Source organism: Calonectris borealis, chromosome 1 (assembly GCF_964195595.1).
Source record: "Calonectris borealis chromosome 1, bCalBor7.hap1.2, whole genome shotgun sequence".
Taxonomy (NCBI): domain Eukaryota; kingdom Metazoa; phylum Chordata; class Aves; order Procellariiformes; family Procellariidae; genus Calonectris; species Calonectris borealis.
This window is the reverse complement of record NC_134312.1, coordinates 49170910-49198267: the sequence shown is the minus strand read 5'-3', so window position 1 is coordinate 49198267 and position 27358 is coordinate 49170910. Positions and strand designations below refer to the sequence as shown.

The window sequence follows — 27358 nt, the reverse complement described above, 5'->3', positions numbered from 1 at the left end:
TTGCAGCAATGGTTTCTTACAGATTTTTTTCTCAGCTCCTTCACTGGAAACACTGAAAAGTACGCTTTTGTATTACTGGTTAACTTTAAACTGCAATTTCAAGATGGTAACAGCCCCACTAAAAATAGTGCTTTGGGTAAATGGAATCATGGTGGCTGCCTCCAGAATGAATGTAAGCTAAGGTACTCAAAAGTCTTCACTGCGCCAAAAGGATACTCCTTGGGAATGAATATGTCTGCCTGAAATTCCGAGACTTACTGTGAGTACTGCGTAATAAATGTATCCCTGACCACTGAAGTGAGGGGAAACTGAGAACTGACATATAGCAGGGGTGAAAATACATTTTTCCGTTGATTAATATCTTAATGCACCAAACTAGCCGTTCACTGAAGAAGTTACGGTCTGCCTCAACTGTATTGTTTAAACAGCGAAGGATGATGGAACAGTACTTGATCTGGTATTTCCTCATGTTTTCTAGGTCCAATACTGCTTAGAAGACCAACTGAAGAGATGAGCTGTAAACTGTTTTGTTTTGGTTTGGTTTTTCCCCCCTTTCTTTTTCCAGCTCTGTGTTCTTTAAAATAGCGAGTGAATTTTTTTGCCAGATAATCCAGAATTTTGGAGATTTTTAGAGGGGTCTCTTCAAAGGAGTGCAGGAATTAAGTTGGTAGTGAGGGAGGAGGTAATACAGAGCAAACTGCAGAAATGAGCAGGTTAGGGAGCTCAAGTGCATCTTTCCCTTGTGGTGGGATACATGCATGCTTGGGTTTGTCCTTTAGTGGCTGATGTTCAACCTGTAGCACTGTATCCCTCTGTCAACCGCTCCTGAATTCAGTCTCTTCTAGTGTACTTAAGTACACTGAGTTCCAGGCAAGGGGGGCTTGCACTTGACATTTTGTATAGTAATTTCTCCGACATGTTTCTAGCACTTCCCTTACATCATAGTTCTTACCCAGAGGGCTTGGTAGGGGGATCAGTTTTTATGTAAGCTGTTTTCTCCCTGCTACAGAAGTCAGCTAAGCATCGGCTTAAAATGAGGAGAGTTTCTTTACCCATGAAATATACTGCCATGTGAGAAAGTATCTTCATTTAACTTCATTAATGCATCATAATTTGACTTCATTTGAAAACAGACTTTAATTTTTCCCTCTCTTCTAGCTGGCATCATGACTGCATGTTATCTTTTTTGGAATGAAGTCTACACTTAAGCCGTTTGAGGGGGGGTGGGAGGGTGCATGTAGGCTTTGTACATCAATGGTCCCTCTTGATTCTGTTAACATCAGTGTGCTGTTCGTACAGGAAATTTCCTTACAGAAGTAAGGAAAAGTTGTTAAAGAGGGGGGTATGCTTTCTTTGTGATCTCAAGAAATCATAACATGTTGCCTAGATTATGAAATGGTTATCACTAAGCTCATGAGGCCTTCATTGCCTTTCTGGTTGTAAGGTTTACTTGTCTTTCTTCTTGTAACTGAAATAAATAAAAGTGCTGTTCATCTCAGTCTGTATGGGGACTGAAATTCTTGAATGTCAGTACAGTACTGATTTAAACCTGAAATGCATGCCAATTCTATAAAATAGCTCTTGCTATGACTTTAATCTCATTCCCTTAAAAGAGGTCATGGTGTACATGGTATGATCAAGCAATAGTAACTTTTAACATAAATGCAGTTCTAGACCAACTACTGTTTGAAGTGGCTTAAAATTCAGTATCCTGGGTAGGTTGTCTACTATACTTGTGTATAAGACGAATGTTAGGACACCTAATCTTGGCTTTCAGGGAGGGGTGAAAATTGTTACATAAGAGGACTCATTTTTTTTGTATTGGTCTTAACAGGAGGAGGAAAATGCTGCATCACGGAGTGGTCTGGAGAGAATAATGGAAACAAATGCCTTAATACTAAACCAATGGGTAAACGCAGGGGTCTGTAGCAAGTGTAAGCAGCCAAAAAATACGAACTAACGCTCTCAGACTTTCTTAGAGTAACAGGAAGTTTTCCAATGTGTTTCAAAACAAGGAAGCAAATGTAATATTCATGGAAGGATAATTTGTGTATGGCTGACTGTATTGGGAAGTTATTCCAAAGGCCTGACAAGCTCAGCTTCTATTGCCAGTAGTGCCAGCCTCTGTAGAGCTCTAGAAGAATCCAGATCATATTAAGCCTTGCATAAATTAAAGTAGAATGTCTTAATGTCTATACTGCTTTTCTGATGCAAATACTTGGTTCTGAAGAGCTCCTGCTTTTTTCCATCTCCACCCTCTCCCCAAGCAGTGCGTATCTTCTGATCTTACAGATTTCAAGCCCTCACTGAAATACCTTAACTTTGTTGGATGAGCCTGGCCAGCATGGAGGGTCCAGCTCCGACTTATCTCCAGACTGAACTGGCCTGCTTATTCAGGGCCATATCATGAGAAATTCTGGGCCAGAATCAAGAGCCTTAGAGCTGTTCCTGCTTATCATCTCCCCCAGACTGTTTACAGAACTACCTAACCACCTTCTTCAAGAGACTGCAGCATCCATCAAGGAGATACGGCTTACACGGTGTCTAAACCAAAAGCCTCCTACAGGTACTACTTGTCCTTTTTGTTCAATGTGAGGTCTAGGACGAGGATTTGCTTAGAAAACTATGGGATGGGCTTAAACACCTGAAAGAAGACAGCATGAAAAAGGTAGCTCACTAGAAAGTGGCAGCACCATTCTAGCTGCAAAGCATAAAGCTAGGGTTGGTGCTTACTGCAAATCTGACAAAGCAGGGAGTATTCCTCAGTAGGGGAAACCAACTGGATGTGGCTCTTACGCTTTCATAGTAACTCAGCAGCATTAATAGGAGATTATATATAAAAGGAGATCGACATAGTTTATGTCCAAAACATGAACAGCTGCCAGGAAGAAAGCAGATTTCTCCTGCCTTGTATGGAGCAGGCAGAGGACTTTGTTCTGTGTCCACACACAACTTTATGACCGCTTCAGATCTTGTTGGTGTTCTGGGTGTATTCCTTTAGAAGATAGATAGGGATGCCTAGCATTGCAGAAGATGGGCTTGCTTCAGCCATATCTGATCTTCAAGATTTAGTGAATTCCTCTGTAACTTTTTACTACTGTTATGTGCACCTGACATCTAGTTTTCTAAAAATCTATAAAGTTGTTATGCTGAAAAATGTTGATTGGCTTGCCCCTACTGGAAGACTGTGGGAATTCAAACTTGGAAAAAATGACTAGCAAGGGGATTTCTGGGAATTAACAGCTTTTGGTTGATGGAAGTGTACATTCTGGAATATTGGAACATCACCTGGCATCTCAAATTCTGGTGTAGTGACAAGTGTCAATCCAACTGTGAAGCAGCAGTTGCTCGCTGAAATGCAAGTATGCATTCTGTATCCCTTTGATTCATTGCAAAGCTAGCAGTATCTAACAGTATTCTGAACATCTTCATCTGCTTTCCTAGGGTGCCTCTCTTACAGGGCATGAAGCTGAAGTATGCTGGAAGACCGTAAGTACGATCATACAGAAAACTTTCTATGGCTTCCTCCTTAGCAAAGGCACAATCTTGGCGTTGCTCTATGACAATTGCTAAGGCATAAAGTGAATACTAGCTTTTCCTGTTTAAAAGCTTTCAGAGTCTTCTGTAGAGAATCAGAGCATACAGTTCAAATGCTTCTAAAGTTTGTGTGAATAGCCACTTCTGATTTAAAGTTCTACAATAAAAAAAAAAAAACACGCTACAAATAAACCCTAGAAGGTACATCGGTTATCTTTTACAATTTCAGTTTTACAAATACAAGGTTTAACTTGACAAATACAAGATTTGACTTGCTTTTCCACAAGTTGGTTGCTCTGATGGCTGTAGGTACAAAGCATTTTCAGTGATGACCTAAGCTAGTCTCAAGATCTCCTGAAGGTAAACCACTGTTTGGCTGATGTTTGTGGGGAAATACAGAGCTTATTTTGAATACTGTGCTGGCAGCTACTGCATAGTGTTTTGTGCTATGTATTTTAGGAGAGAACCTGCAAAACTATCAATTCAGAACATTCAGATCCTTGTCATAGGACCTGTCAAAGGATACATGAGTCAGGCATAGATTACATGAAATAGGGAGCTCTTGGAATTGATATTTTGGTAGGAAGCGATAGGATTTGCTTTCTGACAACACTATTTTTAAAGATGGGAAAGTGTGTCTTTACTCACTTGCCATGTATTGGTCATTAATATTCCGATCAGTGTAACAGTCTAATTCATTGAGGACCATCATCCAAAAAGCAGTCTATTAAACTAATGTTTTTAAATAAAAAAATACTCTAGAGAAGGTACTTTCTGTTGTATTTTAATTTCCAAAAAGATGAGTCATTCCTAGCTTTTTTCCTTTTACCAAATCAAGTTGTAATAAATCTAGCAGTAGTATGGACATGACCTAAAACTTGGTATCTTCTCCCTTTCTCCTCTTCCCTCTTCCAGTCTGCCAAGGACCATTGTAGGGAATTGGTGAAGGACAGATGAAGTAAGAGGTGCAATTTTGGATTTGTCTCCTTTATCATCCTTCTATCCTGCCTTATGATCTTCTCTTCTGCCTTCTACTTCAAGATCTCACCCACTATCAGTAAACACACTGGAAAACTGCTGTGCAATGTGGCTGTTGGTGTTTCCAGTAAAGGGTACTTAATGTGCTCCTTCCACTTTTTAATTGGTGTGAAGGCTTGAAGAATTAGGTTTTAGACTAAGAATGAACAGTGAATGAACATAAGAATGAGCAGTAGAGAATGACCATTTAAGACCAAATGTTTCTCCCAGGTAGTTCATGAAAACCCCTTATCTAGCTGAGCCCTTGATGTTAGTTCGTACCTCTGCCTGCTTATATGAAAGCACCTTGGTATATAAATAAGGTTCCAGCTCTACACATAGAGGGACTTTGGTCATGCTTGCAGATGTACAGGTGCTGAGAATTAGGATAACACTTTTAAATTTAAGCCTTGGGCAGGAAACTTCAAAAGCATTATGCCTTACAATAGACTTCTGTCAGATATATCTTGAAGATCCACTTCTAGTAAAAAGTCCTAAGGGCAGGGCTTTGAAAATACGCATAAAAGGCCTATGAGGACTTAATAGGGAAAAGACATGTGAAGGCAATGTAAGGTAGCTATATAACAAAGCACGTACTTACTTAAACAAGCGTAGTGATCCTGATCTGCAGTCCCCTAAACATGAAGGAGTGATTGATCCACAACACAATTAAGATGAGCAGGCGCAGGCTGTGCTGTGCTGCACAGATCCCTTGGCCGCAGGTAGCAAACACCTGCTTAACAGACCCTCTTCCTCCCCCCACCCAACCCCAAAAACAAGCATTAAGCTCTTCAGCTGTATAGGGGTCTAATCTGCCACAACTGTGCATGTGTGATGGGTGGAATTAAAGGAGGGAGCCAGGCTCTTCTCAGTGGTGCCCACTGACAGGGCAAGAGGCAACGGGCACAAGTTACAACATGTGAAATTCTGCCTGAACACAGGAAAACACTTTTTTTTTTTACTGTGCTGGTGGTCAAATGCTGGACCAGGTTGCCCAGAGAGGTTATGGAGTCTGCATCCTTGGAGACACTCAAAACCCAGCTAGACACCGCCCTGAGCAACCTGCTGTAGCTGCCCCTGCTTTGAACAGGGGGTTGGACTAGATGATCTGCAGACGTCCCTGCCAACCTCGGCCATTCTGTGATCCTGACATTCTTGAGCAGGAGGTGTAATTCTATAGGGTTTCCCTATTAGCCTCATGGATGTTATTTGTACACATAGATGGAATTCAACAAAGAAATCAATCACTGGAGTGATCAAACCTAAGCCAAAGCAAGACAGGAACGCTTGTCTTTCTCTTACCTTAAACTGACCTGACCAATGGGCTTGCTGATATTTGCCTGCTGTAACGTTTACTGTGATGGATCTTGGCTCACTTCTGTTACAGTAAACCTTTTTCAATGATGACTGACTGGGAAAGTCAAAAATTAATGTCTTAAAATGGCATCAACTTTAGCTATGTTTTTTAAAGACACAATGGGCCTTCTGGAATCCTGATGCACTAAGTAACCAGCTAAGCAATTCCGGTGATAGCTCTTTTGGGCTTCGAAACTTTGAAATGAAACTCATACTGTTTTTTTTCTAATGAGGAAAAAAGCTGTCCCTCTACCTTAAAAATATGCATTTTTCAAAGCTAGTTCTTTCCATACGTCTGGTCAAAAAAGGTCTTCTATGAGCTGCTCTAGACAACAGCACTGAAAGATGCTACCATTTAAAAAGCACTCCCAAAATTATATGATTAAGCATAAGCAACTCTGCCTTGCTTGATTTTTATCTGAAATGCTACAACTTCCAGGCTTTAAGTTACTGCATGCAAGATGATATCCTATGCTTGCTGGCCTATTAGGTATCCCAGAGGACTTCTTACAAGAGAGGGACTCAGGTTGTCTAAAATCTCGCCGGTGGCTTTGATCTTTTTGGAAAGCACCATTAGGTGCAGAAGAAAGGGAATAGCATATGTGCATTGAAAAAACTTGCAGTCCCATTCCTCTGTAGAAGCATTTTTTAGTAAATAGAAGCATGCATTTTTCTCTTCTTTATTCTAGCAGCTCTTTCTCATATCATCTTCTTACAAGTTGAAAATGGAATAAAAAGAATTAAAAGTTTGTTCTATGGCTAATGTAAGTAACATGAAGCTTGGTGCAAATAATGTTACTTAAGTGTGTTTACAGTTCTTAGAGTTGTTCTCTGGTGAGCTGAACTTAAACTAACGTCTAATCTTGGAAGTATTCAGTGGTGATATTTTTAAATTTCAGAGATGGTCAGGAGTTAAGTTACTGGTCATGAATGAAAAACTCCTTGTAGCTTCAGACACCTTGGCATTTTTTTTTTTTACTCCCAGTGAATTTTAGTAAAGGTCAGTGAAGGTTAAACTGGACTTGAGCTTTTCTCATCTCCTGTTAGGAGAGAAACCTGCAGGAGAAATAACACAGAGCTTAGTTGTTACTGTTCAGTGCTGAACTGCATAGATTTTGTGTGGCTTCTAATCCCTGCCCCTTCCCCTCCTTCCTGAGCTTATCCCATCACAGTCCAATGCAGTTCTGCAGACAGCTGTCTGGGAAGATATTCTGAGCTGTGAAGAGGGACACTGGGTTAAATCAGTATTCAAATGTTCAAAATAACAGCTTATTCAGTTATTCTTTTGTGGAGATGGAGACTACTAGCAGAAAATAACCCTTTAGTGAGGAAAATTCACAGCCTTTTTGTCTTTGCAGGCATTAAAGGAATGATGCTTCATGAAATAATCTGAATGAAACTTCATGAAGTTCTACTGCTTTGAGCAGGAGTTTGCATTAGATGACTTCCTGAGGCCCCTTCTAACCTGAATTATCCTGTGATCCTATTTTTAAACTGCCTTCAATGGGTATCTGTTAGACTTTGCTTATGCCTTCTAATATTTGTCTTTTATACTACAAGCCAGACATGCTTAGCCACTTCAAAGAAACAGTCTGTAGTTCATAGGAAAGCCCACGGGTTTTAACGTGATCTCCAGAAGGCTCTGCTGCAGACCTGTGGAAAGCAGCTGCTCTTCAAGGAAGAAGAGGATTTCTCACTCTGTTATTTGGCTCTTTCAAATCTTTCAGGTGTATAAAGAATAAAAATTGTAGCTATTTCTAAGGAAAATGAAAAGCTGACTTATTTGCAGATTTGTGTGGTTTCACTGCCCTACTTAGGACACTCTTCCAAGACCCTGCTCCTTTTTCTCAAAGCTGCTGTGGGTTTTTTCTGCTTTCATGTATTTAAGATCAGTTTCTGAAAAGGAAAGTACTCTTGCTGGCATATAAAGTTAACAACATCAATATTATTGTTCTAACTGATCAAGAATAAAGAGCACTGAAAAATATATTTTCAATCATAGAAGCCTACAATTTAAATGGAATTGAGAAGCTGACTTTTCTCCTTACCTTAGTTCATCGACTGGTGGTGTTACAGGCTTTTATCTAATTGAGCAAAGTATCAGTGAAATTAATTTAAATGCAATATCAGTTCTGCTGTTACGTCCAAATGCTCCCTCTTTTGCCTTGAGTTACAGAAATACTTTGTTACTTTTGGAGAACTTAGTGTTATATCAGATTTGGAGTCTCTTTTTACTGGTTCTCAGATAATTGCATGTAAAACTTTAAATGCTAATATAGGAAGCCTGACATTACAAAACTGCCATTCTGGTCTTAAAAAGGGTGTAATAGGAAAAAGCTTCTGTCAACTATTCCACGTATAAGCTGTATAGTAAAACTAGCTGGCTGGCTGACCAAATGTTCAAGTAATGTGAGATGATTCAAATAGAAATTTGACATTCTAACTATTGAAAAAATAGCTGGGTTTCTGCAAAACAGTTGTCATAGCCTTTTTTTGTTATAAATAACATGTTGCTTTTTGAAACTGAAACAGATTTAAAATAAGTATGTTCAGAAGATGTGGGGGAGTGCCTATACCACTAAATCTTAATGTGCTGCGTTCTGGCTCTCTTACCTTAAGGGTGCAGAAATCATTTGAATGTTCTTCTGTAGGGCCAGCATACTGCGGCATGTTTCATTTCAAAGGTATTAATGTTTCAATAAAAGATGAACTAAACTCTACAGCAGGAGGTTAAAAGAATTCTGAACAGCCATTTTTAAAGAGCCTGGGATAGCAGGGTTCCCCAGCCATTCTGCAGGCATGTCAACACTTGAATACAATTATTACAGCTTTAAATCTCACTGACTTCATTCTTTTTCAAAGGGCCACAAACAACCCAAGTCTGAATATCAACTAAATGATCGTATGTCAGCTTGATACCAATCATCACGATCAGCATTTTATATGCATGAATGAAGAAGTGCTACAGGCTTTTTGATCACTGGATGAGGAGTGTGAGCTGATAAAATACCACTTGAGAATACTACTTTACATCAGTTTTCTTCATTAGTGTCCCCAAAGGCAATCAGCACAACCAATAGACCCCTCTGTGTTTGTTTTCCGAAGTCATGCTTGATCTCTGACGATCATTGTCGAAAAGACTGAAACGCTGAAACATGTCCCGCATGCTATCATAAACCCAGTTTGAAACGTTGCACTTAGAATCAATCCAAGTTCAACAGTTAAGCCGTAGACAGTTATTTCCAAACTGACTACGTTTGGGATATTGCCAAATATGAGACAAGTGCTCCTGTAGCTTTCTTGCCTTGTTTCAGTCTTGCAAGGCTTGATGGTTGTACTGTAACTTAGAAATCAGGCCTTTGAGGGAACTTTATGGAGAAATACATTTAACCGCTAACCACCCTAATAATACTATACAGTTCAAGAGGTTTGCTTTTGGGGGGAGAAGAGTAATGTTATGAAATAAAAGGGCTTAGCCATTTCAAAGAATGGAATTCGAGCCATTTCAAAGAATGGAATGGAAGTGTTATTTTTCTGTTAATGCTTGTTGCTACTTTACCATCTCCGAGCTTTTGAACAAGCTTTGACACTTGTCACGAAGGATGTCCTGGTGCTGGGGATCTCTTTTGCTATCCCAGGAGAAAGCATAGACAAGTTGCAACCTGTTAAATATCTATATAGTTGGCCTTGTCCATTGTTCAGTAAAATTCTCTGAAAATTGTACCTGTTCTGAACAAACTGCTCTGCCTGGTTGCAGGGGGATGCATTCGGGTTGCAACTGAGCCTTTCACACAGCAGGATTATAGTCCACGGTGCTGGCGCAGGTTAGCTCTGCTCTGCTCCGCTCCTCTCTTCCTGCCGTGTCCCCTCAGTTGTGCCGTTTCAACAGCTTCTGTGACAGCGTGGTGAACCACACCGGAACCACTTCTGGGTAAACTGCTGCTGCAAGCTGATGCTTGTTGGATGCTATCATCGGCTGCATGGGCTGTTCTCTGGACAGCAAAATGCAAGCAGAAAGGTGCTCCCCGCTGTGGCTCCCAGTGCCCCCGTAACCAGAGGCGGAGGAAGCAACAGCTAAAATACTGTGGATGAAGCAAGTTAAGTGGGAGTTGAAAGGGGATAGTGGAATGAAAAGCATGAGCAGCGAGGAGGTTACTGAAAGCTTCAAGGGAAACAAAGCAGGATAACAGGATAGGAGTGAGAGGAGCAAAAAGAATGAATATGCAAGTTGAAAAGCGTGTCCCTTAAAGCAGGCTCCTCCAGCTCGAGGCACCAATGTGAGGAGTGCTACAAACTATGCCCTCTATCAGTTCATACTTTTGCTTGAGCATTTCAATCATCTTTACTTCTTGTTTTGGTTTGGAGGAGAACCTACTATGATCTGTGCTGTGAATCCGAATACCAAAATTTGACAACCACTGTGGATCATTGTATGATTTCACATAAGTGATGATAGGTTGGAGGGAGTGTAACACGACTAGAATACCAAATGTTCTAAGTAAACTGATGTAAGAAACTTAATCTAGTGCTTTTTATTTAAAATACCAAAATTAAATGTGGCTAACGTAATTAAGTGATGTGTCACAGTAAAATATGCCTATCTGCAAGCGTTCGTATGCTTTTGGTGAAGACATAAGTTTCACGATCATATTCAATACTATGGCAGGAAAACTTCCTTGCAGCAGGAGCGATCTTGAAGGCAGCTCTTGTGGCAAGCACGTAGGACCCTCTTCTGACAACAACTGGGAAATTCAAAGCACACCCTGTCTGTTCTATGGGTGCAAGAACAAGCTGTTTATACTAACAGCTGGCTGTGTTCTTCAAAACAGAAGTCTAGTTAAGGATGAATTCTCTTAAACTAGAATAAAAGTAGCCAGCAAACAATTTCTAAGTAAGAATTAGTGTGAAAAAATGCAAGCAGTGCACAGAGTAAGTTAGGTGCTATCGTCTATAACAGGCTGCCTTGTGATTGTTTTAGCATGAATTTAATACTTTGTCTCCGAGATTGTGGGGTGTGAACACACTTGTTAGGTTGCAGCCTCACAGCACGCTGAAGGAAAACTGCCTGGGTTAGCTGTGAACGGGCAGAAGCCATCAGAGCACGCTTCCTGCGCGATTCCTGCCACCGCGTCCGCAAGAGCTGCGGCGCCCAGATATCCCTTCTGACTTTGAAAGGGAAGGCGCTTTGACTTCTGTTTTCTTTTCTGTAGTGCTCAGGGATTACAGTGACACTGATGTGCTGCATATCTTGCCTGCTGTGAGGCCCTACTGACCCTCCCCACAGCTGGGACCGGTCTCCATTGTACCTGTAAGCTCGCTGCCACTGTACAACACCCTGCGGAATCCCAGCTGGGTTGTATGGAGATTCTGGGTATAGTGTGTCCATATGCAGCAGCCTTGTGATTAGAAGTGTGCAAAATGATAAAAACAAGTAATGTTTTGTGATACAACAGAATGCTACAGCAAGCCTGAGCAGTGTTCTCGCAAACTTGTTGTAACAGGAAAATTAGGGGCATTCTTCCCTGCTCCATTTTGTGATATTAAGCAGATGCCACTTCCGCTTCTCTCCGCTGTACAGTACCTGGGTTTTTCAGCCATTCAGAAGTCGTCCCTCTCTGAAACAAAACCAGTCATGATGCTGAGATCAGCATAAAATTTCATAATATTAGAGCCTCTGCAAGAAGTCTTAAAGCAAGCTGACACACATCCAACTAGGCATGTATATAGCCTTCCTGCAGGAGAGGAAAGGGAGTTTAAAAAAAGAAGGTGTGGAGAGGGGAAGATATTTGCAGTTTGGACTTTCTACCCCCAAAATGACCCACTATACTTGCATGCCTCATCAGTGGAATAGGGCCCAGTAGTTAGATTTTTAGATTTTTATAATTTCATACGCACCATTTGACAAGATGTAACTACACCACTTACTCTTTGAATCAGACCAGGGTCTAGCTGTCTCATTTATGGTGGCAGCTCTTATACTTGATGCAGGCACACAAACAGAACAGCGTATTTAATAATAAAACTTCTGAGAGGCTGAAACTACTAGTACCCCCTTCATCCTTCTGCATGCATCAGCCACACAAGTAATATTCAAGAGAAAATCTAAATGGTAGCAGCAGGAAGCATCTGTGGTACGCTGTCATCTTGTGGGTTTGCCAACTGTCACGCTGGAAGGCTCTTCCTGCCCAAGCAGCCAGTGCTGCAACAGCAAAAACAAAAGAAATAATAATGTACAGATGCAGGCTTTCCTTCTCCAGACGAAGAAGTCCCTACCCTGCTCTGGTATAGCAATGATGAACGCAGATCAATCAGCGTTTAGGGTCGCCTATGAAGTGGCAAAAATGTAATCTGTAAGGTTTTTCTGTCTCTCCTGTGACCCAGTCTTCTCTGTAACAATCCTGAATCTGAAGCAGCTGCCACGGCTGGTCAGAAACACCTTGCCTCACTCCCGCCCCTCTGGAAACTAACCTAAGGGAAGAGTGGAATCAAGTTCTCCTAGTTCTTTTCAGTGTACTAACAAAAATCTAGTTCAGCCCTGGTAAAATAAACTGGTGGTTCAGTCCTCAGATACATGCCACAAAGGGGCAGCAGAGGAGAGAGCAATGACATTTCTAATTCAGTGCCCAAGTCATCTCTGGACCAGTCACGATACACAAAGATCCTTTTTAGAGGATGCATGGGTGGTGTGGAGCTGGGAGACTAACATCATGACATTGCTAAACATGCATATAGCACAGTCCTGTGCTAATCACCTGAAGTCTCTGATGGCCTTCAGCAAGCATTTAGCAGAAGAAACTAACGCCACGGATAAAACGTGGTATGTGCGTCAGGCCGTGCAGTTGAAGACCATCCCTGCTTCACTGAGTGCGCTCTTCTGCTTCCTTCTCCATCTCTCTGGATACCATGTTTTTGCCACTATAAACAGACTTGTTAAACTGGAAGTCATAGTGGAGGACCCAGAAGATCAATTGGCCCACTGCCCTTGTGATTTTTCAAGAGCTACCTACTCCCTTCCTCCACTTGTGTTCAGGCACCATTAGGTTCCTTGCTTTCCAGTAACAGTGGCATATTGGTTTTCCTCATTTGTTTCTGTAATAACATTTGTTATCATTTCTCATTGGTTTCAAGCACTTGCTTTAGTTTTCCTGTTCTACCTTCCCTGTTAACTCATATTTGGTATGTTTATGTGTGTTTTCCCCTAGTCCTCCTTGCGTAAGTGCAGACAAGCAAGCTTATGAAAGACAGAAAGTAAGGTAATTTCCATTTTCCCCTGCCATCAGCAGCAGAAAAAATAAATGAGCATAGGAATCATGATGGTTGTTGTTACTGGTTGAGCATGAGGTAGCAGCTAATGAAGCTAGGAAAATTGTCTAAGGGTGTAGTTTGACAACTTCTCTAAGACAAGGTATAGGCTAAGTATAGCCAAAAGGAGCAGTCCCGCACTCAGCAGCAAGCTCCAACCACTTAACGTGTGCCAGTTACCACTGATCTGATCCTGAGAAGAACCAATTCAATGCACTAAACTGGCAGAACACTAAACCAACAATAAATAAGCAACCACCACACTACTATTCATGCTGGTTTAGCTTTCTAAACCACTAATGCCAACATGAAAAGAAGGAATGATGAAGCCTCTTTTGGCAGCAGCTAATGACTAGATTTATTTATGTCTGTTTTGATACTACAACTAAGTATAAATATGGTACAGGGATGCAAGAAAATTCAAAATTAATGCAGTAACTTGATTTTAAAAGCACCTGAAATGAGCTAGTCTTAAACTTGCATGTTCAGACATACAGTCAATGCATAAACCTTGACACACCTTGCTGATACTGGATTGCCCATTAAGCTTCAGCCTGAGCTAGGAGACACTTAAACCAAATTTAGAATTTATCAACATAAGCAAGAGGTATTTAAAAAAATCCTTGAGTTCTGACTCACTGTGAATCCAGGTACTGCCTACATACCTATATACCTCTTGCTATAAACCCCCATATCCAAGGCAATGCAAGAAACACAGAAACCGCCATTCCCTTGTTCTTCCATATGACTCTGATACTACATAATTTTGGGGGCTAAGTATTCCCCGAAGGTACGCTAGTAATTTCTTGGAGCCCTGAAATCAGAATTGGGAGTCAGACATTAATTCTGTTTCTGATTTTGCTATAATCCCCCATAAAATTAGTTTTTTTGGAGTGCACATTTTCAACAGCAGTCTTTCAATGACCTTCACAACTGTGTATGCTTCTACAGAAATGTGAAAGCAAGCAACTTCCTACCTGTAGAACAACTATTAGAACTAGAAAAATACTTCACAATCTCTGAATAAAAAGCACCAGATTAATGTATCTGATTATTTTTGCTATAATATGCACATCTTGTAATTTTTCATTCAATCCCACTAGTTCCCCAAAGCCTCGTAGTAACACCTATGCTTCCCTTGCTGCTTTGTTTCTTCAAGTACAGAAAAAAACACATTCTTGTCTTTGGTCTTCACTGGTGTATCATCAATTACCCAGCGTCACTGATATACTCTGGATTATTACACAGCCTTCAGTTCATGTTTCTGTCTCGTACCCTATTTGTCTACCTACGTACAAAGGAAAATTTGTGTATTTTTCTGAGTGTTTGTAACAGCTTTTTGGATTCATGAAATACACTGATCAATTGAATTGGAGGTGGTAAAAACAGGTGTTTCTCTACATTTTCTGTTTAAAGCTAATGCATACAGTAGTTTTCCTTTTGAAAAGCTGAGTCAAGCATGATGTATTAAGGTTTTGTCATGCATTGTATTCTCTATATCTTCAGTTTAATGGTTGAAAACCTCACCCATACAGTTTTAATGTAGTCCGGTTTAAAACAAACCACATGAACTTATAAAACACCTACTAATATGAATTCTGCTATGTGCAAATACCAAGTTCCTCATTAATACCCAGGAAATAGATTTACTGCCACCTTTTATTCATAAATTTGTCAGCTAAGCCAGCATTTGGTTTCACAGAGTTTGGATTTCAATAAAAGATACTTTTTTTTTTAAATTAAGTGAGCTTCAATAGCAAGAGCTCATTTTTCTAGTTAAATTTCTTATTTTAGTTTCTCTTGATCCTGTTTATTGCATTCCCTAGTTCATTCTCCTTACCATATTCTTTAGGTGAAGTGTTGCCTTGTGATACATACCTAAACAGGTACTTCACCAAGCTAGGTATCTCCATACAACAGTTCACTGTTCATCAATTTTCATCGACCCCCTCTTGCAGTTAATATCCACAGCATACTAGATGATGCTGTTGTTAAGCAGTACTAAATGGAAGATATTCTATAAACACCATTCTGTATGGCATCTGCTGAAGCATTAATAAATTTGTTCTAACCTTTGCTACACTGTACTAAATTCTTCCAAATTTGTTCTAACCCCCACGAACTCGGTAAGATACATGAATAGTTCTTGATTTTAAACACACATTACCCAACAGTTTGGTAAAGTAACTTGATTCCAACACATTGAATTTTGCAACATGACAGTTTCCCAGGTATTGCATACAATGGCAAAGAGCCATCATACCACATATCTATTTAGAAAACAACTGCTTTACTTATTTTTAGAAAAGCTAGATGCAAGCACATTGAAATAAAAATATATTTACCAACATACCCATGTTACTGGCAACACAGCAAACATTACTGGTATTGATCCTCCATTAAAACATTACCAAAAACCCCAAACAAACAAACAAACAAACAAAAAAAGAAAAAAAAGAAAACAAAAAAAGAAGAGGAAAGAGAAAGATGTTCTTTAAATTTGTAATTGCATGTGGGCATCCAGCCAGGTAGTGATGCCACTGCTATAAAAGACCATAATAGGATTATCCCAGAAAATTCCACAGTCAAACCAGTGCCGTTATCAGAAAACAGAGGCTGCAAACATTCTCAGACTCAAATAATGCACATACATTATAGAGAATATGAGTTATAATCTGACATTGAAAGTAACACTAAGAGAGGTTTACATGCAGCTCAGCGCGTGCTTCAGCTGCATATTACTATGTCAGTATTTTTACTGTGCTGCTTGGGTACTTAGGGAGAAACATTAAGGAATTTAATCCCTGTAGTCATTAGAAAGATACATATCTTTTATACAAAAGCATCTAATTAAAAGGAACAAATGGAAAAACCCCTTTGGATAACACACCCACTTTTATTCAAATTCTAACGACTTTAAGACAAGTTCTTTGGCAGACTAATTGTCACTCCCAGCTTCTAATCCAGATGGTTATTTGGTTTAAAGTGCTGGTTTTAAATTATGCAGTTTTCCTTTACACGTTCCCCTTCAGGCACTTTAAATTCTCTTATTATTATCCTTCAGTACAAGTACAATCTATACACTGAACAAGGAAAAATCTCAAATATCTATCAACTACAACAGCCCTCTGATTGTTTCCATGGCCCTCCTCTGGACCTGCTGTAATGGGTCCATGTCTTTCTTGTGCTGGGGACCCCAGAGCTGGACGCAGTACTCCAGGTGGGATCTCATGAGCGTGGGGTAGAGGGGGAGAATCACCTCCCTCGACCTGCTGGCCACGCTTCTTTTGATGCAGCCCAGGATACGGTTGGCTTTCTGGGCTGCAAGCGCATATTGCCGGCTCATGTCCAGCATTTCATCCACCAGTACCCCCAAGTCCTTCTCCACAGGGCTGCTCTCAATTAATTCATCCCCCAGTCTGTACTGGTACCGGGGATTGCCTCGACCCAGGTGCAGGACCTTGCGCTTGGCCTTGTGAACTTCATGAGGTTTGCACAGGCCCGCTCCTCAAGCCTGTCAAGGTCCCCTGGATGGCATCTCGTCCCTCAGGCATGTCAACTGCACCACGCAGCTTGGTGTCATCCACAAACCTGCTGAAGGTGCACTCAATCCCACTCTCTATGTCATTAATGAAGATATTAAATAGTATTGGTCCCAAAACAGACCCTTGAGGGACGCCACTCGTTACTGGTTTCCATTTGGACACTGAGCCATTGACTGTAACTCTTTGGATGTAGCCATCCAGCCAATTACTTATCCATCTAATAGTCCATCCATCAAATCCATATCACTCTAATTTAGAGGCAAGAATGTTGTAGGGGGCCGTATTAAAGGCTTTACAGAAATTCAGGTAGATGACATCAGTTGGTCTTCCCTTGTCCACTGATAGAGTCGCTCCGTCATAGAAGGCCACTAGATTAGTCAGGTGTGATTTGCCATTGGTGAAGCCATGTTGGCTGTCTCTAATCACCTCCTCACCTCCCATATGCTTCGACATAACTTCCAGGAGGATCTGCTCCATGACCTTACCAGGCACAGAGGTGAGGCTGACTGGTCAGTAGTTCCCAGGGTCTGGGTGTGACATTCCCTTTTCTTCAGTCACTGGGGACTTTGCCTGACTGCCATGACTTTTCAAATATGGTGGAGAATGGCTCAGCAACTACACCTGCCAATTCCCTCAGGACTCTGGGGTATTTCTTAGACTATATGTTTCTTAGACTAAAAGTAACATCATATGTATTCCAAATCATCCTTGCATTTCAAATCTATATGTACCTTCTTGATATCCTTTTTTTTCTGTTTTCTTGCTGCTGTTGGCAAACAGACTTTAATGGGATTTGGTAAGAAAATTTCAACAAAACCAAAAAACCAACAGTACTCCACAAGTTACTTTACAGTCTTAATATTTATTTTCATAACCATTTTGATGTAGGAGAAAGAAAAGTAGGATTAGAGGTTGGAAAGATGCTGGGGGCATAAGGTATAATGGTTCTACAACTGCAAGACAGCCTATAATTAAATCTTTGTGCCCTGAGACTACATTCTTCTCCTGCATGTAGGTGGGTGAATAACTGACACCACGCTGGCAAAGCGTATCTCACACCCCCCTCTACGGCCCACGGCACACCACCGCCGGCTTGGGTCCCCAGGCTGTCTGCCAACAGCTGGAGGGCCAAAGGCCTCTCTGGGGTCTGGACAGCTCTGCTGCTAACACAGCTGCTCCCAATATGATCCCATGTAATTAAAGCTGGGGTTCTCGGTTTTATTTTACAGTGGGATTATTATTAAGTTAAAAGTCCTCATTTTAGATATGACAGAATTTTAGGTGGGCTAGTATATTACATTTGCCCCTTGTGCACATGCATTATATTACCTCAATTATTATGAAATCGTATGTGATCAGTGTAATCTATGCGTGCATTGTAACATACATGGACAAAGGGTACCAAGTTTGTCCATGTGTCCTTGAATTCTACACGTACTTTTACTAGGTCTTCTCCTACAGTGACCACGCAGCCTGCATGAACCTTGAGTTACAATCTTAAAAGTGTTCCTCCGTATACACAATTTCTGTTTGGACATATACCACCTTAACTCAGTGCCTGAGAAAAGAACTTCACAGCTGCTGAAACAACAGGCTACTGAGACGTGACGCTTGGAAGATATTTTCTGATGCACCATTTATCATTGTCATCACAGTGCACAACAACTTAATACAGTAGATTGCATTTGTATATCGCAGAACAGTTATTCTCAACCTTAAAAAGACAATGCCAACTCATAATTGTATTAAATTACTAGGAGTTACAACAATCTTAAAATCATTCTAAAAATGAAATCTATGAATGCTAATGAGAAAAAATAATCAGCATAAAAACTATTACCTGCCAGCTTTATAACTGTAGTCATTATTATAGCTAATTATGTGTCTGCGGCAAGGGAATACTTTCCTTCCTACAAGCATTTGGGATTCTGCAAAACACTCTCAGGTCAGGAGAAGCAGCAAGGAACAGACTAACTTTGTAAGCCCTACAATTTGAGAAACACTCTTCCAGCAATTTGTAGAAAGAGAGATGCCGCCCTCTTTCTCTCAGTAATCGCAGTCCTTCCTTTGTTTTATGCCTATCACCTGGCACTTTATAATTCAGGAATTTTGTGGGCAGGTACAGATTCAAGTTTATTGCTATCACCCAAAAATGAGTAAAGGATACTGAGCTGCTGGAAGTGTAGCAGCTGTGAAGAAGGCAAAAGGAAAAAGATTCAGTATGACTGGGAATTGTCATTTAGCTCAACTTATAAATAAAATAACATGTGCTTCTGTCCACTGGGTTTTAAGGAGCTTCTAGAACAATCTGAACCTGAGAACAAAAGGTACCAGAAATACTGAGATACCATAATACACAATTACAGCAGCACAGAGCATATTTTCTCTCATTCAAAAGAAAAGATAGGGAAGGGAAGGGAAGGGAAGGGAAGGGAAGGGAAGGGAAGGGAAGGGAAGGGAAGGGAAGGGAAGGGAAGGGAAGGAAAAGGAAAGGGAAGGGAAGGGAAGGGAAGGGAAGGGAAGGGAAGGGAAGGGAAGGGAAGGAAAAAGAAAAAAAGAAAAAAGAAAAAAGAAAAAAGAAAAAAGAAAAAAGAAAAGGAAAGAAAAAAGAAAAAAGAAAAAAGAAAAGAAAAGAAAAGAAAAGAAAAGAAAAGAAAAGAAAAGAAAAGAAAAGAAAAGAAAAGAAAAGAAAAGAAAAGAAAAGAAAAGAAAAGAAAAGAAAAGAAAAGAGAAAAGACAGAATAACTTAATATCACTCGAAGTTTGGTATTAAACCTTCTTCCCAGAGGGATAGGATCTAAATGTAGCTTGGCTGTCTCCCGGCTGAGAGGCGTCATTCACAGGGGATAAACCTTAGGAGAAAGAGGACAGTTGGAAAAACCGTTGAGAAACAGGCTGGAAGACTTTGATAGTGGTGAAAAGGCCAAGTGAATTTAAGTTTAACTAGTTAATTCACTGTTCCTGCAATGTGGTAGAATGTGGGACATGTAAGTTTTATCATTACCAACCTTTTTTAATGCTACATTTTACTTTGTGGTAACCAAATCATGGGAGCTAACACGAAGGGATGGGTGAGTGAGCTGTGTAGAAAAAAAACCAAACCAAACCAAACCAAGAACAAATAATGACATAAAACTGTAGCTTTAGTTAGGTCCAAATTAAAGTCAATGTGCCCTGTCCCTCCACTTTTTTTTAAAAAAAACCTTCTTTTATGTTCTAAAGCTGTAAAGGCTAATTATCAGCCTGCATAACATCAATGTAAGGAGTGGCTAGCAGATTTTCATGGAAACCTTCTTATATACTTGTTGTGGTAATCCTGCTTTTTTCAGCATTTTAAAAATTATTATTTTAAATGTGCATTTCATGGTTAAACACAATTGATTTGTAATTGTCCTATAACTGACAAATCTTACATGTTGGCCTAATTACTGACCTGATTCTGTAAGAGTTTAATGTCAGATGAAACTCTGTAAAATGCAGACTGTATTTAAAAAAAATGGTAATTGCAGTATAAGTTACTTCTTCACGAACACTTGCATATTGAATGAGTTTTGCTATCACAGCCCTCTCTTTTGCTAATTGATGTCAACACTCTTTTTACTAGCATAGCTATTGGAGCAGTATTTTTTCAGTGAGATTGGTTCCCTGTCTAGCTTACCATGAAGCTGCATAAACATTCACAGCACTACTAACACTAACATTTCTGTGTCGTTTTTTTTTTTTTTTTTTTACTTTTTTTTAAATGTAGCAGAACTTTTTTAGAGCGTCAAAGGACTGTTTAAAGACGGTATGATACAAACATGAGCGCTGACTTGGAAATCTAGAAAGTACTAACAGGCTAAGAAACAACTGGAAAAAAGACAAGCTACCTGAGGTGGCTTAATACAAAATTAGTCTGAAGTGTTAAACAGAGCTATCCTGCAACAATTTGTAAGTCACAAAACCGTGGCAACACGGGCCAGATCTTCCACTAGCTTTGAAGATTCTGCTGCATCAGGTTTCCTTTCAGCTAACCTGAAAGAAAAGGCCCTCAGGCAAGCGAAAGCGTGCTCCGCCCGCAGCCAGGCTGGGGGCAGCGCCTCAGGGCCCCGGCCGCTCCCCGCGGCTCCTCCGGGGGTGCGGCTCAGAGCGCCGCGCTGCCCCCCGGCTTGAGAACCAGCCCGGCGCCGGCGGTTCCCTCACAGGCCGGTAGGAAAAACCTGTTCCCGGGCGGGGAACAGCCGGGCCCGGCTGCGGCGGCGCCGCCTGCTCGCGCGGTAGCCGGGCAACGCGAGGGGCGCTGGGGATCCGCGCCTTTAAGAGGGAGCCGAGCACCTACACGACCGATAGGCGGCTCTGCGGCCCCGCCCCCCGCAGGGCGGCCGGCGAATGGGCGGATCGAAAGACGCGATGTTGGCGCCGCGGATGAATTCGGGGCTCGGCCGGCCGCGCCTGGAACGCGGGGGGTTTGACGGGCTGCCGCGCCGCTCCGGCAGCTGCCGTTGCCGCGGCGCCCCGCTCCGCCCATGGCCTCCGCGCTGGTAAGGTGCTCGGCCCCGGCCCCGGGCAGCCAGGGCGGCGCTCCGGCGGGCAGGCGAGCCGCGGCTGCCAGCCTGCGAGCGGGCACCGCTGCCGGCGGGTGTCGCCCGGCGCCGAGGGCTGCGCGGCTACAGCCGGTGCGGCCGCCGCACCCGCCGGTGGGAGCGCTCGGGGTGCGGGCACCGCTCACCGCCCTGCTTCTGCCGCGTGCAGGACGTTAACGGCTCCTGAGGGGGTGGGGGGGCGGGTGGGTTGGGTTAGCCCCCCCGCCCCTCCGGAGCCTGACGGTGCGCACCCTCTCCCCCAGGAGGACCCCGTCTTGATCCGGCCTTTCCGTGGCCACAGAGCGGCGGTGACGGGCGTCGCCTTCAACGCGGACGCGGCGGGGCTGGGTGAGTGCGGGGGGACGGCGGCGGGGCCGGGCGCCGTTTGCTTTCCGGGCGGGGGGGCTCGCTCCCCGGCAGCCGGCGGAGCCGCCGGGCGCGGAGGCGGGGCGGGCTCCCGCGCCGGCCGGGCGGGCCGAGGAGTCTCTGCCCCTTCCTTAAGCGACAACTTTTTGAGCAAACCACAAGGCGGGAGGAGGGGTTTGTCCCGCGGCGAGAGAGGAGGAGGAGGAGGAGGAAGTAAGTGAGGGGAGCGCCGAGGCCGGAGGGGCGGGGGGCTGCTCCGTGCCGCCGCTGCTGCCCCGCTCTCCGCGCCGTCCCCCTGGAAACCCTGGGCCCGCCACGGAGGGACTGGCTGCAAACTCGGCCGGCGGCCCGAGCCCGAAGCTGGGAGTGCCTGCAGCCCCCTCCGTCCTGGGGGCGTGGGGGGAGCCAGCAGTAGTTCACGGAGCTCCTCTCTGCTAGGGGCTGCTTTTAATCGCCTGCGATGAGGATCCGTCTGGCGAGAAGATGGACGTGGGTCCGCAAAACCTGCGTGTTTCTCGGCTTCTTGATGATCGCTTACTTTGTGGTCGAGCTGTCGGTTTCTTCCTTCGGTGCCTCCCTTGCCGGGGAGAGCATCACCAAAGGGAAGTGGGAGAGGCGCTTTTCTGACAGAGCAGAAGAAGCTGTGGATTTGGCTCGTCCAGTTTATGACAAATCCCCGCCTGATCCTTATGCCCCAGGAGAATGGGGTAAGCCTTCTCGCCTGCAGCTGAGTCCTGAGGAAAAGAAACAGGAAGAAGAGCTGATTGAGAAGTATGCAATTAATATTTATTTGAGTGATAAAATCTCTCTCCACCGGCACATTGAAGACAATCGACTGAGTGGCTGTAAAACTAAATCTTACGACTACAGAAGACTGCCCACGACATCTGTTATAATCGCTTTTTACAATGAAGCCTGGTCAACGTTGCTGCGGACAATACATAGTGTTCTTGAAACATCACCTTCAGTGCTTCTAAAAGAAATTATACTGGTAGATGACTTGAGTGATAAAGTGTATTTGAAGACTGAACTTGAAAAATACATAAGCAGTCTGAAAAGAGTTCGTTTGATAAGAACCAACAAACGAGAAGGATTGGTTCGTGCACGCTTAATTGGCGCTACCTTTGCTACTGGTGATGTCCTCACATTTCTAGACTGTCACTGTGAATGTGTCTCCGGCTGGCTGGAACCACTGCTCGAGAGGATTGCTGAGAACGAGACTGTTATTGTTTGTCCTGTCATTGACACCATTGACTGGAAAACATTTGAATACTACATGCAAACAGCAGAGCCCATGATTGGGGGGTTTGACTGGCGGCTGACATTCCAGTGGCACTCGGTGCCTAAACATGAACGTCTCAGGCGCAAATCTGAAACTGATCCAATCAGATCCCCAACCATGGCTGGTGGCTTGTTTGCTGTCAGCAAGAAGTATTTTGAGTACCTGGGTACCTATGATACAGGAATGGACGTCTGGGGAGGGGAGAACTTAGAATTATCATTTAGGGTTTGGCAGTGTGGAGGCATGTTGGAAATTCATCCGTGCTCCCATGTAGGCCATGTGTTTCCAAAGCGTGCACCCTATGCGAGACCGAATTTCCTTCAGAACACGGCACGTGCTGCTGAGGTGTGGATGGATGACTACAAAGAGCACTTCTACAACAGAAATCCTTCAGCAAGAAAAGAAAACTATGGAGATATTTCTGAAAGAAAGATATTAAGAGAGCGTTTGAAATGCAAGAGTTTTAACTGGTATTTAAAAAACATATTTGCTGAGTTGCATGTACCGGAAGATCGTCCTGGCTGGCATGGTGCTATCCGCAGCGCAGGAATAGCTTCAGAATGCCTTGACTACGTCTTACCAGAACATCACCCTACTGGGGCTCACCTTTCTCTCTTCGGATGTCATGGTCAGGGAGGCAATCAATTTTTTGAATACACATCAAATAAAGAGATTAGATTTAACTCTGTAACTGAGCTATGTGCTGAAGTCCCTGAGCATGAGGACTTCATAGGTATGAGGAGCTGCCCAAAAGATGGATCTCCTGTCCCAGAAATTATTATATGGCATTTCAGAGAAGATGGAACTGTTTATCATCCTCATTCGGGAAAGTGCCTTACTGCTTATCGTACAACTGAGGGGCGTGCTGATGTGCAAATGAGACCTTGTAATGCTGCAGATAAAAATCAGATTTGGAAATTTGAGAAATAATCACTGCCGGTAGTACAAATTGAATGGACTGTGATCTCCAAGGTTTTTATGTGCGTGAGCAGATAGTAACGTTTGATTGTATACCTTGGAACATCTTCAGATGCATCTGTAGTGGTGTAGAAACTATATTTGCTGTGGTGAACTGTATGGAAAGCAAAAGTAAATACTGGGGTTTAGTTTCTAAAATGTTGAATACAGATCTAATGCCTTTTATTTTTGTAAAATTTTGATCCGTTATTTTCTTACTTTGGTCTATCTTGATTATGGTAAAACAAAGGCTTTTGAGGAGGGATTTTTTTTTTTCTTTAAAAAAAATTATACACATTAAACCTGCAAGATAATGTTACATGAAAGTAAAGAATCTTTACTTACAGAAGTAAAAGTTAAGGTTCTTGCAGTGGAATTAACTGACCTATGTTACAGATACATTATAACAAATGTATCTAAGACCCTAAGTAACGCTATGGTAGCATGTGATTGAATCGACACTGATGTGGAAAGCTGAATCTTAAGCCTTGTAGTATTCTGCAGTTTTCTGGGAATTTACATGCTTTTAAGGGTTTCAGGGTGACAATTAGCTATATTGCATTGAAGAAAAGGAAGTTTTTTAGTAGATGGGCTTTGGCACTGTTTTGCAGTCTTGTGCCTATTCTGGACAACTTACCTCATGAGGGTGAGGGAGGAGCTCTCATGCAATTAGAGAAGAGTGTGGTAGCAATGGAACCAAGGACATGCTGGTGGTACCACAAATGGGAAGAAATAGGGATGGCTACAAGTAAGAATTCTGTTTAAAGATAACGGAGAAGGAAAGAAAGCGCAGAATTGCATTAGCTACTGCTGTTTCTTAGCTATATATCTAATATTTACATTGCCTCTGTGTAAGCTTTTCCATGTTAAGCCTGGCATCCGAGGGACACATACCTTATGTGACTATACCGTGTATCCTTTTTTTTTCTTTTGGTCTGTCAGCAGGGTAGAGGAAAGGAGACACAGAGGAAAACTTGGGCTGTTTTATTTTGCGTCATGTATTTTGGCAACAGCTGGCATACATCAGTCCTAGGTAGAGTTTTGAAATAATGCAGCATATGCTGCCTGTTTCTAGTCACAATAGTACCATGGGAGACCTCGGGTAAGATTGGGAAGCTGGAATTCCTGAAGTGAAGGTAGTTGAAAAGGCAAAGAGCAGCTTGGAGGAAATCAAGATTTGTTGGTTAGATGATTCACAGAACAACTGATTTAGAATGTTTTCTGTATGCTGTTATGCTGAGTTTTGAAGAATACTGATTCTTGAATCATGTCACTAATCTGTTTTGAGTGTGATTATAGACAGTAGATGTGATAGATACATTGTGTACTTGAAAAAAAATCTTGTGTTTTTTATCTGTGTTTTTAGCTTTATAGGATTTAAGTTGAACGCTTATCTTAATGTTTCAGGCATTCCAGCTTTTTTGATTGCTTTCACTGAATTGATAAATGTTCTTCAGTAGCCACAGCGTAGTAATTCTTGACATGGGGCTGGTGGGTAGGAACTTGAGCTAGTGAGCAGTAACAGTCTGGATACTTGAGGAATGTAGTAGGTGTGCATTTGCTGCAGATGTTAGTAGGTAGAAGGTTTAAAAGGGAGACCTGAAATAAGTGAAAATTTGCCAAAAATAAAGCAAAAGTAAATTAAGAAATATTCTTGAATCCTAGTGGGTTTAAAGAGTTGAGGGGTTTGGGTGGAAGCAGGCTAAGATAGAAGGGGAACAGAAGAATAAAATTTGGAGCTGTGGATGTAGTGTTGAATCATGCTAAAAATGCTTGCCACTGTGTGGCATGGGTTGGTTAAAGCCTTCAACTTATTTTTAGGAGGTTACTTGCAATTTGACTTTTTTTCTTCCTTCCCCCCCCACTGATTTTTTTTTTTTTTTTTTTGAAAAAGGGTATTTCTTTACTATATAAGGGAGACATTCCTGAAGAATTCCATTCCACTGTGCAGCAAGGAATTCTTTTGTGGACCTACAAGTTATAAACCATTTATCAAATTTTAAAAGGCAGCCAGTCATTATGTACTGGGGCAATAAATTATACTAAGTATGTGCTTTTGTGAAAAGCTTGCTGCAAACTGTTACATTCAATAGAAATGACAGGAAAAAGGCCTGAGTTCTCCTACATGGCAGAGCACAAGTTGTATGTGCAATGCATGTTTCCTCAGATGAAAGTAATTAAATGGTGTGAATATAGACTATGCAACTTTTATACAATTAACTTTTTTAGGACTTGGCAAAAACGACATTTCATATAAAGAACTACCTTCATGTTAAAACTGACATTCAAAGTGTTCCTTATCTATTTAAGCAATAAGGCTAAGTGAATCTGCCTCTTAAAGTTTGAAAAGTTATTCTCTCTGTATGTATCTGAACCCTTCTTCCTTCTACCCACCACCTCCCATTCTATTTTTGTGGTTATTTAAAAAAAAGGCAAAAAAAAAAAAAGCAAAAGTAAATAAACTGGCCCTAAAATAAATAAATAAAATTAAATTTGTTCCCAATGGGAATAAAAAAGCTTGGGAGGTGGCGAAAGAAGAAAAAAAAAAAAACCTTGCCATTTCAAGTTCCACTAGTTTTGAACTGAGTTGCAGCAATTCTACAGAAATACTCCAATCCACTTGTTTTTCAGTGTGTACAGATTTCTGGAAAATCTGAAACGCTGAAAGATTTTCTGTTCTGTTAGACTTTGAAAGTTTGGGGAACACTTGTATATATTTTAAACTACTGATTTTAAGTGACTTAAAACAAATTGTGAATGTAAACTTAACACTGAATGAATGTGGGAGGGCCTTGGGGTTTTTTTTTGAAAAAATAAAATCCAGAATGATAATTAAATGTTGGCTAGTGTGCTGACTCTTTTCAATTCTCTTCCACTTGTGTAAGTACATACAGTATACAGTAAAAACCATGATAAACTTGAACTTTATGGGAGCTATTAAAAGTTTGTTATAACTTATCCACTGCGCTTAAAATCCCAGATCAGCTCCCTTGACAGAGGTTTAATTAATAACCATTTTCCTCCAAGTAGGAAATCTTGTGAATCATTGTTAAGTATGTTTGTATTGTGATGTTGCACCTTATCACACTGAGATTTGCAGGGTTCCTGTAAAGTGTGTGGGGTTTTTGGTGGTTGGTGGTGTTTGAATATTCACACATATGTCACATGCACAGCCCTGTACTCTGCCTGACCTGTAATTCTTGCACTGGGTGAGTTAATTATATTGAGGATGCTTCGGTATTTGGGGAAAAAAGGATGACCTGTTACAGCCTGACTGAGTATGTCTTTTCCGATCTTTTGCACAACTTTCTTATAGCCGCTACTGTGGTATTGTGGGAATTGGGGGTGTAATGGTAATTCCATATTGCAGCAACTTGTGTCTTCATATATACACCTGTATATATAAAATGTATACCATCAATACTCACAACTTA

General features: G+C 41.8%; 2 protein-coding genes across 2 annotated transcripts in view; both read left to right on the top strand.

Moving 5' to 3' along the window:
* The first annotated feature begins 21174 nt into the window (after positions 1 to 21174).
* Positions 21175 to 27358, top strand: part of POC1B (POC1 centriolar protein B) — a 56693-nt gene continuing 50509 nt past the window's right edge. The window contains exons 1-2 of the mRNA XM_075150911.1: positions 21175 to 21277; positions 21583 to 21667. Of these exons, the coding sequence (XP_075007012.1) occupies positions 21263 to 21277; positions 21583 to 21667 (100 nt within the window). The 5' untranslated portion in view covers positions 21175 to 21262. The remainder of the gene's footprint in view (positions 21278 to 21582; positions 21668 to 27358) is intronic.
* GALNT4 (polypeptide N-acetylgalactosaminyltransferase 4) lies at positions 21600 to 26388 on the top strand. Its single transcript, XM_075150897.1, has 2 exons — positions 21600 to 21667; positions 22124 to 26388. The coding sequence occupies exon 2, from the start codon at positions 22146 to 22148 to the stop codon at positions 23895 to 23897; it is 1752 nt and encodes a 583-aa protein (XP_075006998.1). The 5' UTR covers positions 21600 to 21667; positions 22124 to 22145; the 3' UTR covers positions 23898 to 26388.